Genomic DNA, 16172 nt, shown 5'->3' with positions numbered 1-16172 from the left:
GGTCAGCTGCTCTATCATAAAGCTGATCACATGTGTCGGTTCCTGGATCTGCTCTGCCTGTCAGAGCAGAGCAGGAGTCGGGGAACCGGGGTAAAGTCTGGTGGCGTTATCATTACAGGGCTTCCCCCGGTCTTTTTATCACAATTTATGTTTAGTAAATGTAAGCAGATAACATTTCCCATTACAAGTATGGGAAATGCGATCTACCTTACTAAAAATAAGTGAATTGAAGGGCTTGGAGTAGTTTTTCACGAAAACTGTTCCAAAAGCCCTTTAATAAATTTATGTAATACTAAAATAATGTGCAATGGGTGTTAAAACACATTTTGTCACATTTTTCTAGTAAAAATAATAATTCACTAATTTTTAGTAAGCAGATCGCAGGGCCCATACTTAATAATGGGAAACGTGATCTGTTCAGAGTTACTAAAAATAAATTGAGAAAAAATACCGGGGGAAGCCCTGTGATGATAACGCCTCCTGGAGATGGTGTTATCCAAGCTTTCCCTCGGTTCCCCGACTCCTGCTCTGCTCTGACAGGCAGAGCAGAGCTGGAACCCGGGGCCTGTGATCAGCTTTGTGCTCTAAATAAACCACAAGCTGATCACTGGGAAAAACAAAAATACTTACCTGCATTCAGGGACTGGAGATCATGCTCCAGTGAGGTCCTCTTCCTGGGGCTCCGGTCAGCTCATCTCTGAGGGCTCCTGCACTGTGACCATTGCCAGCTGCTGCATAGAGCAGCTGACCAGGGTCACAGAGCAGGAGCCCAGAGACCAGCTGACCAGAGCCCAAGTGAGAGGACCTCACTGGAGCATAAATCCCTGGGCAGGTAAATGAAAGCTGAAAAGGGGAGGTGGGATCGCAGGGGGGAGGGGGAATTGCGGGGATACGATCGCGGGACAGGGGTGGAGGTCACAGGGAGGAGGCAATCGCGGTCACGCAGGAGTGGGGTTGGTGAGCCAGCGCATAATGCACGGACACCATCTCACTGTATTTTTTGCGAAAAATACAGTGAAAAGTGTGTGAAGTGGATTCGCATGGATAGAGCTTTATTGCTGGCTCTGTCCCTGCATGCAATTTCTGATTCATTCCTGTGATGTATTCACATATCGCATTGCAATAAATATGCCCCATAGTGTTTTTGTATTTTTGCCCTGAATCCAATTTGTTGCTGCATGATAATTTGTGGGTGTGTTATTATCACTTTCTATATTAGATTTGTATGAGAGGTACTATGCACCACTTATTAGCATATGCAGTCTAGTCCTTTTAAATGATGATAATTAAATAATTACTTTAGCGTCTCTAATAACAATTTCTTGCATTTTAAGCAGCACAAAGTTCGCATTAAATCAGTCTGTGTTCAGTGTACGGCTATATAAAACCAGAAATAAATGAGATGGCCCTGGGCTAATGTCTCTTGTAGCAGCTGTAATCCTGATTTCAAGAAGCACTCAAATGTAGAATACAACAGACTAAATATATCTAAGATTAATGCTGTATCCACTATCTATTCATCTACAAAAGAACTCCAACATTTTTATATGGCCGGAGAAGACATCTGAGAGGAGTATAAGCAAGTACAAAACCACAAAACATAATGGCAAAATACACAACTTAAAATAATGTAATATCTGTAAATAAATACACTTTTTTGGCCCAATGGATGCGTTTTATAACTGAAAGGTACAATTTGCAAAGAAGGGCAGATGGGAATGTTTATACATATCTTTTGTGTTTGATTGGTTTGCACTTTTGGGCATAATTCAATGTGGAAAAATATATAATCTTGTATTATATATATTTGCATACAGTCTGGGCATACTTGCCAACACTCCCTGATTGTCAGGGAGACTCCCTGAAATAGTAGCGAATTCCCTGAAGAGTCCAGGAATCTCCCTGATTGCACCTTACCCCCATTATGTAGCTGTTATACAAAAGAAAAAACAGATATTTACATTCAAATGAGATCATTAGTATAATTTCCCTGCATTGGTTATAAGGCACAATGATCCCTATGGCTACATGCATTTTCTGAAATGTACAGTATCAGTGTGTTTTCATCAACAAGTAGATCTTACTAACTGCTTTGGGGCTTGCTTAAATTTGGATGTAAGTAAGTTATATGACTCGCCTCTCAGATGTAGCAGTACAGTCCACTTTACCGCCGCGCTCATATGTGTTTCTTTCACAATCTCCCTAAAATACTTTTTCAAAAGTAGGCTGTGTTTTCTCACAAGAATAATGGGCCCCATACATCTGAGAAGGATTACCGTGATCTCGTGATGCTGCAACCCTGCATTGCAGGATCGCAGAAATCCAACATGTTGGTTTTCGGCGATTTGACGATTGCGATAAAAAAATTATTCCAATCGTCAAATCGGAGACATCGATTTTACAATCGGGGAAATTGACGGATCACAGAGCATCGATGGTGGGCGTTCGGAAATATGCGATGGCAATCGCAAATTTCCAATCGCATCCCTGAATCGCAGCGATCCGTCGCAGATGTATGGGCACCACATGGGCCAATGAGTACTGAATTACTGTATTGTCAGTAACATTTGTATTGGTCCAGTTATTCCAGCTGACATCTTCAAAACACATTAACAACAGCTACTGCCGCTAAGAAAGAGGGAAACCTCATCCACTATTACACATATTGGGCCTGATTCAGACCCACTCGCGAGCGGCTGTCCACTCGCAAGTGGGTCGATGTTATGCACTGAGCATGCGCACGACGGAGGGAGCTCCGTCGTGCGCATGCGCCAGACGCGACGAGCGAAGGAAAGTCCTTCGCTCGTTGTGTCCGATCAAAGGGGGCGTGCTGTCAATGTTGATTGACAGCACGCCCCCTTTGGTGGGCGTGCCAGGGGCGTGCCTCCCTGACGGGGGCGTTCCCACGGGAACGCATCCCGTCAGAAGCCGGCCCACTGACATCACTAGTGATGTCAGTGGGAGTGATTTTGGCTCTGATAGAGCCAAAATCACTCCGGAGCTTGCGGTTGAAAACCTCAACCGCAGGCTCCGGCTCGCAATTTCGATGGTCGCGATGGTCTCGACCATCGCGGCCATCACAAAGCACGCTCGTATAGCCTGTGGGTGGTGACCCACAGCTATACGAGCGTCCAGGAGGACGCTCCATGAAAATGGAGCCCGGCCCTCATTCAGAGCGTGCGCTCTGCTCAGAGCGTACGGCTCTGAATGAGGGCCATTGTCAGAAAGTGATAGTTTATTGAATGTATTTCAATTCTGCTAGCTGCACTTAATACAATACTTCTAGGTATCCAGCCCATGTCTATCAAACTGCTGAATTACAAATTCCAGGATGTTCGGAGACTATCCTGCTGACAAATCTGACAATTGCAGCTCTATAACAATTGGTTACCACTGTATAGGGTTCATACACACTAGGAAAAAATAATTGTGTTTTACCTGCCATCCAGTTAATTGCAACCACTGCATGGTGTATGCACCTAGAATACCTGTCATTATATAAATCATTTATCTCTATGCTGTGTTCCAGGTGCATCCTGTGTTTAAGTGCGCAGCAGGTAAAATACAACTATTTCGCCTACTAACCTTGAGCTCAGATGGAACCAAGGAAAAGTCTATTGTAAATCACTACACACACCCATAGCTACAGCAGAAGACATTACACAAGTTTGTAACTTTTTATCCATAAAACATGTTCATTATATGTAGTGTTTAAATCATACATGCAGATCTGGTGACGCTGTTACAGACACTGTAAATAAAATCTTATTTGGGCAAGAGGACTCTCTTTTCTGTGTCTTTGTGTCAAGCTGTACAGAATCACAAAGAGTATAAATAGGGAATGCCCTGTGAAAGGAGAGAGAAGAGACAGAACATAAACCATTCCTGAGGCAGTGTTATGCAGAGAAGTACAAACAGATTATGCACAGCTGAGCATCTCTGGGAACAAAGGTCAATACTTCTATATAAATCTAGCAAATCATAAACATGCTCTTATTCTAAAATGTATGGTAAATATTACACATTTTATTTAGTCTTTCCATATGTATTACTAAATATGGATTTTCAAGTTCCAGAATTGTGAGATAATTATTTCCATACAGAAGGGCAGAGCAATGCACCTTGTGCCATTTTTGAGTATTGCTGTATGACTCCTAGATGGATCTATTCTGCTTAGGAGAATGAAAGCGAGCTATGATCAACCAACTGACACTACAACTCCTTATGTGTGATATATTCATGACGGGATGTAGTCAGGAAGCTGACAGTGAAAGCCCAACATGGGACTAACGATAGGCGTCTAAATACCGACGCCTATCATTAGCCCCACACCGAAATCCAGACGCCTGACATACCGAACGTAGGCAAGCCGGGTTCGGGAGCTGATAGCCGGGGGGGGGGGGGGGAGGTTAGGTTTAGGGACTCGAGGAGGGACTTAGGGGTAGGCAACCCCCTGGGAGGGTTAGGGTTCGGCTAGGGGAAGAGGGAGTTAGCGTCAGGCACACCCGGGGGGAGGTTAGGGTTAGGCAACCCATCCGGGAGGATTAGGTTTAGGGTGCGGGGAGGGGGGTTAGGTTAGGCACTAGGGGGGAGGTTAGGGTTAGGCACCACTAAGGCAGGGTTAGGGGTGGAGAGGGGTAGGGAATGGATAGGGTTAATACTTACCCTGTCGAGATCTCCATCTGCTGGCCTTCCGGCGTCGATATTTCATCCGCCGGGCTTAGGTCCGGCAGTATAACATACCGATTCCTCCTTGACAGTCTCCTGTCAGGGATCCCAGCACTTCACCCACACCAGTGCTGTAATGGCATAAACAACCAGCAGAGGGGGCAAAGCACTCAGCTACATGTTGATATTAAACACAGATGCAGACTGCACAGGCTGGTATCAGGTTAGTTGAAATCAGATTCAGCGCATTTAAACTACTCCTAGTTGTCGACACAGTGCAAGATGCAGTTACAGTACTGACAGTCAACCACTATGAGAACCATTATTTAAAAATATTTATCTATTATTCTGTAGCTAGTGGCATTATTTGTACAGTATGTATCAAAAGAAACGAAACAGGCAATTAATATAAACCTATATATTAAAATAATGTGTTATAACATGTAAGGTATAAGGGAGATGTATCAAGCCTTGGATACTCCGTGATGTCCTGCCAGGATGTCCAGCTGCACATATTACTGTTTATTATGGCAAGGAATCTTCTGTGGGGTGCAGGGAAAAGTGAGCAAAGATACATCTCTGCGGAATGTCTTTGTGAGCTTTCCTGAGGCACTTTGTGTAGAATGTAATCGCCCCCTTAAAGATGTGAAGGACTATTCTGTTTTTAGTACTGACCTGAGAAAGTTTGGTTGAAGAAAGTCCAACTAATGAGCTGGCAGGGTGCTGGCCAAGGTTGTGTAGTGACACAGGGGGAGATGTATCAAACCTTGGAGAGAAATAAAGTGGAGAGAGATAAAGTACCAACCAATCAGCTTCTGTAATTTTTGAAAAACCGCCTGTAAAATGATAGTTAGAAGCTGATGGGTTGGTACTTTAACTCTCTCCACTTTATTTCTCTCCAAGGGTTGATACATCTCCTACACAAGGTGTTAGAGGGTTTCTTTTTAAAAGGCTGACTCGTGTCAAATCTTCCATATAAATAAAGGCACTGACATACTACCATTCCAAAACGATCTTTCCGCTATCTTCAAAAAACATACAATACATCGATTGTACATATTATATATATATATATATATATATAGTTTAAACTTTATATTCAATATACAAAGTGAATAATATCTTCTATACAATATTTACCTTTAAGATGACTTCTTCCATCCTCCAATAAAGGTACAACTATAGTAGAATTCATATTCCCTGGTGACCTCACAGCCGCATAAACAACAGGAACGGATTGCACAACGACAGGTATGCGGTGAACATGACTCAGTTTGTTAGACTGTAGGTTCATAGGGCTAGAAGGTGGAACAGGGTGAATAATGTGCAAAAACTGCTGTCCACCAACCCCAGAAGCTGAAGCCAGCAGGGGCCCTGGCGTTAATACTGTTGGCACTGATGCTGTTGAAGGTACAGATGTTATCACTGTTGGAGAAGAAGCTGGACGGCTGGATGAAGATGAAGAATTAGAAGAAGGTGAAGCTGCTGAAGTAATAATGGATAGTGGAGAAGAGGAAACTCCTCTCGGTGAGGTTCTAGCTTTGTTTATTGACAAGTCCACTGGCTCTGTTTGTGTCTGGAAATGGTCAGTGGCTAATAAGTCCTCTGGAGGTTCTGCCTTCACATTGTTGAGGAGGAGGGGAACAGCTTCCATATCAGGATAGCTGTGGACTTTTGGAGACTGTATGGGATAAAGAAACATGAAAACAGTTTAAAAAGAATTCATCTACTAACGTAAAATGAAACAATGTAATTTAATACAGACCACAATCATAGGATGAAACTGAGATGATGATTATTGTACAGTTTTCACAAATGTACATATGTGTATATATAATATGAGTATATATATATTTGCTGTCTTTCTTACATCACTAATTGGTTTAAGATATTCAATGAATGCACAAATCTGTGACCGACTGTACTTAGAGTGTTTGACAAACCTCTTGATATTTCAGTCTTCAAAAAAAAATTCTAATAAAGAGTATATTAATGATGCTGTATATAATTATAGTTGTGTAACTGCTCTCTAGTTACCCCTTTAACAGACCAATAAAGCTTAATGGGAAATAGTATGTATAGTTTGATGAGTTATAAGGAACCGCTGCTAATTAATTAGATTTTTTATATTTATAGTTTAAAAGAATAAAATGAAAACAATATGAAGAATTTGTGCAACTTATTGTTTAAAGGATCTGATTAATTACGGATCGCAACTACGATTGCAATAGCGATTACACACGCAGTCTCACTGCAACAGTATGCTAATCCATTGCGATCGCTATGCCATTGCAGCACAACATAAGGACGTCCACTTTTCCTTACACACATCCGTAATCCTTAGAAAACTGCGAAACCATCGGTAACATTGAGTACCATCGCAGCCTCTAGCACACTTGCATAAGCACTGGCCTTACTCAGGAATTGCTAACCTCGTTGCACGCTATGAGTACTCAAGCTGCGTATGGCATCGCAGTGGATAATTTCTGCACGCCCATGCAACGGCTTTTAAACGTACTGGCACACCTGCATTTTGCCGCCCACCCCCCGTCACCACCTACAAACTGCACTTCCTGTCAATCACTCTGCGATGGGTCTGCATAGTCACTGCGATCACAGTCCCAAATGCAGTGACGGGTTCGCGCATGCGCACTGCAATGCATACGCATGTGCAGAACGCAACAATCAGCCGATTGCATGCGTAATCGCAGTTGTGATCGGTAGTGAATCAGGCCCAAAGTTAGAAATGGCTTATATGATAGCCTGCAGGTTGCAGGCAGGGCCGCAATCCCGACCAGTTAGCATCATAGTTGGACTCCAGTATAATTAATTCTCTGATTTACAACTTTCTACCTCCTCTTATGAGCTGTCTGCGCTATTATGTATTCTGCCATAAACTCCAGCTACTCCAATCTCCTCCATTAATAGTCCCTCACCTGACATCTCCATCTCTGCTAATACTATTATAATCACTCTTGCACCATTGCCTTGGGGTAGCATTTAATCTCTCATTGGGGTATATTTGCTAAAGTGAGAGTTTTCAGAAGTAGAGCTGTTGCCCATAGCAACCAATCAGATTCTACTTAACATTTAACTAGCACCTTCTAGAAGATAATAGCTAGAATCTGATTGGTTGCTATGGGCAACATCTCCACTTCTAAAAACTCTCACATTAGTAAATATACCCCATTGTCTCTATTCTTGTTGTCAGTCACTCAAAAAACACTTCTGTTCAACCTTAAAACATTCTTTTGTATTTAAACTTATTAAATTAATTACTACAATAGTAACAAGTACTCATTACTTTCTACTTCAACTAATTACAATTACTACAGTAGTAACAAGTACTCATTACTTTCTACCTCAACTAACTACAATTATTACAATAGTAACAAGTACTCATTACTTTCTACCTCAACTGACTACAATTACTACAATAGTAACAAGTACTCATTACTTTCTACCTCAACTGACTACAATTACTACAATAGTAACAAGTACTCATTACTTTCTACCTCAACTAACTACAATTACTACAATAGTAACAAGTACTCATTACTTTCTACCTCACCTAACTACAATTACTACAATAGTAACAAGTACTCATTACTTTCTACCTCAACTAACTACAATTACTACAATAGTAACAAGTACTCATTACTTTCTACCTCAACTGGCTTACTGATATGGATACTAGGGGTATGTTTACTAAAGTGCAGGTTTATAGAAGTGGAGGTGTTGCCCATAGCAACCAATCAGATTCTACTTATTTATCTAGCACTTTCTAGAAGATAATAGCTAGAATCTGGTTGGTTGCTCTGGGCAACATTTACACTTCTATAAACCTGCACTTTAGTAAATATACCCCTAGCACTTTTCTAGCTGGCAAGAACTGAAGTTCAAAGAGCCTGTCTGACACCAGCCTTACTGAGAGATGATCCACATCCATCATACTGTAGGACACTTTCTATCTTTTTATCTCCTCTATGCTGCTTTTTACAGTTCACCTAATCCCCAACATTGGAAGATTCATAAACGCTTAGGATAGTAGTAGGTGTGCTGCAGCAGGATATATAGCCTTGAACCTCCCGCAGATCGGGATGAATGTGCCAGTCTGGGGATGGTGAGACATTCCCCTTAAATTGGGACAGCTGGGAAATATGTGATAATATGATATGAATTAGTGACATAATGAATACATAAACATAATCAGCGCTTTTATTTATTTTGTGTTTTTCAAACTATAACTTTTTGAGTCGAGCAGTGTTCTTCAGTCACAAGCAACACTTTACTTCATACAGAACGTGAACGTCATAGTGAAAGTGACATGATCTGACTGGGGGTCACAACCGAGGGTAAAGGGTTATCCCAGGGTGGTCAGTCACTTTAAATGCTGTAGTTCAAAAATAGTTTCTGCACCAATACTCAGCTCCTGCCATGGCAGAGAGTGTGTGCTCAAAGTGTTTGTTATTCTTTTGATACATTCAGGGGAAATGTACTAATGGGTGGTTGTTGTTTTTTTGTATGCTCTTTTTTTTATTCGCAGTTTGAAAACCACCACATAGTAGTGGCTGTTCCCAAACTGTTATGCCGCACATAAACTAGGTGACTGTGAAACAAAAGCACGATTACGACATTGTAATCGTGCAGTCGTTTCACAATCTGTGATGTGCCTACACTGAACGATCAGTCGTTCAGTGCAGGCTCATCAATCATTACCCTAACATCAGGTTGACCAGCATGTTTGGGCGATGATAGATGTCAAAAACGACCAGCGGGCGTCATTTTCGACATTAAACTGCCCGATTATCAGACGATTAACAAGCGATTGAATGATAACGATGTCGTTATCGTTAAATCGCTCTGTTTAATCGCGTAGTGGATACGCGGCATAAGACTTACTATCCTGTGGTTTGGCAGCTGAAAACTAAGGCTGCATCTGATGCCTGCTGGTTTCCAAACACCTACAGTAAACTATAGATGAAAACTCTTGTGAAATTGTAAGTGCCAGCATGTGCACCAGCGCATTCTAGCACTTGTAGTTCCACAGGAGCATTCAATACAAGTGTTGCCTTTGTTTTAAATACTTAGGGGAAACTACATATTTATTTAAAAAAATGTATCGGGGAACAGATATAAACTGTATTTGAAATACTTCTGGGGGCTCTACTAGTAAGCATGTGCGGGTGCTTGCAGGTTTGGGCGTTGTTGCCTGTCTGAATAACTTTTTCATTTAAAACCTGGATTGTGGTTTTATTTTTTTTTAGACCTTGCAGTATAAAATAATGCAGTGTAATGTGCAGCTTAGTACAATGCATGTTTTCAAATGAGCACTTCAAAGAGCATGGTAAACTTTCACACCAGCGTACCTGGGGAGGTGTTCTAAGTAACCAGAACCCCCCTTCCCCTCCTTGACAGACTGATCCTCCGACTGGCTATATGGGGATGGAGCCACTATGACTAGCCCCATCCATTTCCATATTGCCTTGAATCGCGCCATTACACTGTGAGGTAAGTAGGGCCCTAGCGATGCAGAGTCATAGGCAAACGCAGGGGGGTTTCCGTCTGCCTGGAAACCCCCCTCCCCAGCCCAGACCATGACAACAATAGAAATAGTAATATAATAGATTATTACTAGTGCTGCATGTTCTTCTCAGTATCACAAATGAAATAATTAGCACCACATTTGGATCTTTTAACATGTGTCAGCCAATAATAAATACACATGTGCACCAATTAGGAGATCTGGAAAACATGCACTGTTAGGGATGCACTGCTATAGAGCCCAATATGTACATATATGTCCAGGGCAGTGCTAGGTTCTTCTGTTGCTCCCCCAGACTCCTGGACTTGCTCCCATGCCCTGGAATGTGCTCACATCTAAAATAAAAACATTCAGTTCAGGCAGGATGGTCCTACTGCCACATCTAATGGCTTACTGTGATCACTGGTCCTGTATATGCTGGAATTATGACACATAATATACTATGTATGAAACATATTAAAGCTGGATAAGTGCTAATTCTACCCTACTTATGGACAGGCCACACTCACTCTAAATTCAGGCATTTGGAAACCCCCCTCTAGAAATCCTGCGTTTGCCACTGAGAGTGCCTGTTCCCTCCCCTATCAGCAACCTGCAGCTGCTGCAGTTCATCAAAAGGAAGTGTGTAAGTATGTGTGTGTACTGTATGTGTTATATTATATACAGATGTGTCCTCATACACTATTGCTGCAGGCGCACCAAACAGACCTTCTTGGCTCACCAGGTCCTGTGCACTTCAGCTAGCACTGAGCAACTTGTATATCTGTGTGCGATGAGTCTGAGGGGTCTATGTACTAAGCAGTGATAAGAGACAGAGTGAAAAGTTATAAGGTGCCAGCCAATCAGCTCCAACTGTCATCTCACAGGCTGTGTTTGAAAAATGACAGTTGGGAGCTGACTGGCTGGCACCTTATCACTTTCTTATCACTTTTCACTCTGTCTCTTATCACTGCTTAGTACATAGACCCCTGAATCTCTATACGAAGTGCTACCATGAAGTGACTGCGGCTTTTTTTCACTTCAAGTTTAATTCTACTTCTTATACAGACTCAGACGTGCACAGATATACCGCACACAATGCTGGTATAGTCAAGTCTACAGTTTTTTCTCTTCACATAATATATGTGTTTGCTATATATGTGAGTGATATTTCCTTACATATACTGCATTTGCCCCTGCTTCACCTAAACAATACACTTAAATAAAACACATTTGTTCATTAAACTGTGTTGCAGTGCCACAAAATCTCCACTTGATGGAGCTAAAACATTTTACATTCATAGTATAAGAGAATTCAACATCATAAAGCTAAGTCATCACAGGACAGGAAGTTTAAAAAGCTATATTTTCCTCATGAAGTATGCAAGTAAAATAATAAGTGAAGCAGTATTTATTTTAGAATCACAATAGGGACAATTGCAACAGCTACAAAAATTCAGATTCATTTGTGAATTCTGTACACTTTGTGTCAGAAAAAATGAATTGGAAAATTTTTGTTTGCAGTATTAAAACCTCTACATTGGAGCTAATTACCCATGCCACGCAGGGCAATGCTATTCAATTAAATAGCATTTTCCCTGCACAGTAAAGCAGTGGAAACCCACTAATTCTGTATAGAGTGAGGATTCAATGGGGTTTTTTCCACACATTAACCCCCTGCGGGTACCGTTTCTGAGGCTGAAAAATCTAACCACATTTGGTTTAAGCAAAACACATGGTAAACCAGATACAAAATACCATTATTTACCACTCCAATTTAATAACAGACCAGTGCTATTCAGCATCAGGCTGGTCCATGGACTGGGGACCAAAAATATCGAAAAAGCCAGAGCCCTTGCCCAATGCTGAATAACACTGGGCCCCTCCCAGGACCTCTGGGTGGTGTTAAATTGTAGAATTTGATGCGATGTATACGACGGGCTTGTACACCAATCCACCCTATCAGGATGAAAATAGAGGTTTACAAGAGAGAGCAGCCACCTCAGAGACACTCCTTAGCTGACAAAAAAACAACTTTCCACGTAAGCCACCTTACGTCTACCACCTGAAGAGGTTCGAAAGGAGCTTACTGTAACACCTCCAAAACCAGATTCAGATCCCATGGTGGAACTGGTGGAACACAGGGAGGCCGAATCCTAACAACCCACTACATAAAAGTCTGCACCTCCGACAGCAAGTCTAATCGCCTCTGACAAAGAATAGATAAGGCCAATATTGGCCCTACAAAGCAAGGTGTAGATCCAGGTATAGTCCCGCCTGTAAGAATGAAGGAATATGTGGCAACCTGAATCGAGAGGCTAGCAACCCCTGGTGCTCACCACAGCCAATACTCGTCTTCCAAACTCTATGATAGATGGCTGCTGTCACAGGCTTCCCAGCCCTTAATCATAGTCTGTATCACTGCCTTCAATGACTCTCTAGATCTTAAGATCTGAGTACCAAGTGCCACGCCAATAAAGCCAGATGTTGCAAACTTATTGCCAAAATAGTCCCTGATACCCCTTATACACAGAAAAGCAAATTCAAGCATTTCTACCCGGTAATTTGCTGATCAACACGGGTCCTTTTTCTGTGTGAAAGAGTCAACTCAGGTCGAAATTCCCAGGTTAACCCTTTCACACAGAAGAAATACCTGGGTTGATCCGCAAGTTACCGGGTCCGTATACTTCACCTGGGAATTTGGTTTTCTTTGTGAAGAGGGGTACAAGCTGGGACCAGCAAAGAAACCCATGCATCAAATGCCGGGTAAAAGATGGGATTTGGGGGTTTTTTTCTGTGTGAAAGGGGTATGAGTGAGCATATCTCCTCTGATGAGAAAGAGCCAAAGGGGGATCCAGCAGCATTGATAACAGATGACAGATACCATGCCCTTCTCTGCCAATATAAGGCCACAAGAAGCACATGCATCCCAGCTGACATGACCAAGGTGCCATCAGGGCATCCACTAAAGTTGCCTGAAGATCTATGGATCTTGCTCCATAACAGGGAATCTTTATGTTTAACCTGGAGGTCATCAGATCTATAGCTAGGATCCCCAGAGTTTCACAATGGAATTGTACATTCCCTGATGGAGTTCCCTGTGCTAACTCAGAAAGTCGAACTTCCAATTTTCCACTCCCAAAGATGTCTGCCCATCTCATTATTTGGGATGTCTCTGACATTTACAGACAACTTCTTGTGCCACCATTATGGTTGATGTAGAGATGTGTACTCATTCACTATTGCTGCAGTTGCGCCAAACAGCACTTCTCAGCGCACCAGCTTGCATGCGACTCGACTTGCTCAGAGTGTCTCCTTTGCTCACAAATGCGTCTTAATCGCAATCTGAGGTGACAAAGAGTTTCAGAAGACTGTACTGTTTAATTTGATATGTGATACTTGTCTGAATCTGTATACAAAGTGCTACGATGCAGTGGTCGCGGCTTTTTTTTCACGCCAAGTTCTGTTGTGCTTGGTATATAGACTCAGACACACACAGATATAGATGTGTCTAAAATCAAATTAAGCAGTGCATCAGATTGCGACAAAAAGATGCAAAAAAGACACTAGACTGTGCCTTGATCAGTGTCATCTAAGTTAAACCCCTTTTACGTGAACGTACATCATCCCGGGAATTTAGTCAGTGTAAACGGATCACCCCGGGTCCAGTTATCCGGGGATCCTACCTGGCTAGCTTGCAGGGTTGAGCACGGGTCGTTCCCGTGTCATCCTGTATGTAAACAGCGTGGCCCGGGTCACGATGACCCAAGTCGCGCCGCATGCCGCCCGATTGACCGGCTTCAGTGGCGCTTGGAGATTACATCATCTCCAAGCGTCCACTGCCAGGCCGACCAGAATGGAGCAGAGCACCCCACCCGCCCTCCCTGCCTCCGGACAACTGCGGAGTAAGGTAAGAGGGTCGCGGAGGGGGAGGGAGGGGAAGAAGTGCTACTCACCTGCGCCGGAGAGCCGGGTCAGTGCTAACCCGGGCCCGCCCGGGTTGGCACCGCGGTGTAAAAGGGGGTCTGTCCAGGTTTCCAAATCCCGGGTCAGACCCAGCACTTTGGTGTTAAAGCGGTATATAATGCCCTGTCACCGTACAGAGCCAGATTGAGAGGAGGGTAATAGGGATTGAATACCCCGGGACCCCCTCTCTCATCCCCCCGCCTATCACTTGCTGCCTTTTATAAATGTAACAGTAATAAGGGGAGAGGAGGGTGTTGCAGAGGCTGTGCTGCCATTACACTGGCACAGGCAGTACAGTAGAGAAGAGGCATCCCTGAAGCTATGTCACACTACAGACAGAGAGCAGAGGACATACCAGATCAGGCTGAGCTGCATCAGGTTACAGGGAAGCTGAGCCCTGATTGGAAGACCTCATCACATGCTCCTCTGACTCCCCTGGTGCTCATCATCATGGGACTGATTACACCAATGTCTGGCTGCAGCTGAGATCCAGACTGCTGCAGGGACTGGGGAAATTCAGCTAATCACTGAGTAAGTAAATGTGACTTTTTTTTAATAAGTTCTGCATAGTGTGTGTTTGCGCGACGTGGCACATTCACCGGGATGCTGCGGTAGCCAGTGGCCCAACAATGCCACCTAGTGTCATTTTTTAAATTAGTTTTTTAAATAAGTGCGTGTCTGATTTATCTTCCAGTGTGATCTGAGGAGCGATGCTGCAAAACGGCGCTGGTGATCACAACTAAAGGTAAGGGGGGAGAGGGGAAAAGGGAGAGACATGGAGGGGGCTGCAATCAGAGACATGGAGAGGGGCAAAGGGAGAGACATGGAATGGAGCAAAGGGAGAGACATGGAGGGGCAAAGGGAGAGACATGGAGGGGGGCAAAGCTATAGACATGGAGGAGGTTGCAATGAGAGACATGGATGGGGCAAAGGTATAGACATGGAGGAGGTTGCAATGAGAGACATGGATGGGGGCAAAGGGAAAGACATGGAGGAGGCTGTAATGAGAGACATGTAGAAGTTGAAAGGGAGAGACATGGAGAGGGGCAAAGGGAGAGACATGGAGGAGACTGTAATGAGAGACATGGAGAGGTTGAAAGGGAGAGACATGGAGAGGGGCAAAGGGAGAGACATGGAATGGGGCAAAGGGAGAGACATGGAATGGGGCAAATGGAGAGGCATGGAGGGGGCTGCAATGAGAGACATGGCGAGGGGCTGCAATGAGAGTCATAGAGAGTAGCAAAGGGAGTCATGGAGAAGGGCAAATGGCGAGATATGGATATACAGTAAAATATAATTTTCCTTGGATTTATGTGTATTAATTTTTCAAACTACTTAATAAGTATAGTAGGATTTCTGTCCTGACTTAAATACAGTACTTATTACGTTATTTTGACCCGAAAAGAGCCATCTGGTTTTAGAACCGGAAAAAGGTTGTAGTAGAACCCTTAGATGTCACAGTGTTAGCACTGCTTGTTGCAGAGCCACTCTTCTGACTGGGGGGCCTACTGAACTCGCTGTGCGGGATACTTATGTATCCAACTGGCAGCGGGGGAAACGTGACACCAGAGCAATTCATCAACTGCTCCGAAAAACAGCTATCCCCTCGGTTAGTATCACAACTACAAAAGTAGCTGCGTTTCTTACCCCCTCCCCATCATCCCGGCTATACATGCGTGACCTCGGGTCACACATGTGCACAGCCGCCGGGGAGTAGTGAGTGTTATATCCTGATGTACCTTTCTTCATAGCAATGACTCATCATGTATGCTGTTTATGTAGTTTATTTATTGTAAGAAATACTTGCATTATTACAGGTAGATAAAGACATCATCTCCTCATGGCTGTTCTCCTTTCTCTTACTTTCTCCTATATCTGCCCACTTCCTGATCACATGTCCTTCTATGCTGCAAGATCCTACCTCATCTTGCTATTACATGATAATGCACATAAACTATCTATATAGATACTACAGTGATGTGGCGGCGGAGGGATCTCTCTTTGCATCCCCGGA

The 16172-nt window shown here is 43.2% G+C and overlaps 1 protein-coding gene across 1 annotated transcript in view; it reads right to left on the bottom strand.

The window, feature by feature from the left end:
• The window catches only part of KLF12 (KLF transcription factor 12), a 271098-nt gene that overhangs the window by 87625 nt on the left and 167301 nt on the right, over positions 1-16172 (bottom strand). The window contains exon 3 of the mRNA XM_088457310.1: positions 5809-6349. Within this exon, the coding sequence (XP_088313436.1) occupies positions 5809-6349 (541 nt within the window). The remainder of the gene's footprint in view (positions 1-5808; positions 6350-16172) is intronic.

This window comes from Taudactylus pleione, unplaced genomic scaffold (genome assembly GCF_031769625.1).
Source record: "Taudactylus pleione unplaced genomic scaffold, aTauple2 ptg000041l, whole genome shotgun sequence".
Lineage (NCBI taxonomy): Eukaryota > Metazoa > Chordata > Amphibia > Anura > Myobatrachidae > Taudactylus > Taudactylus pleione.
The sequence above is the reverse complement of the archived record's forward strand: the minus strand, read 5'-3'. Positions and strand labels throughout refer to the sequence as shown.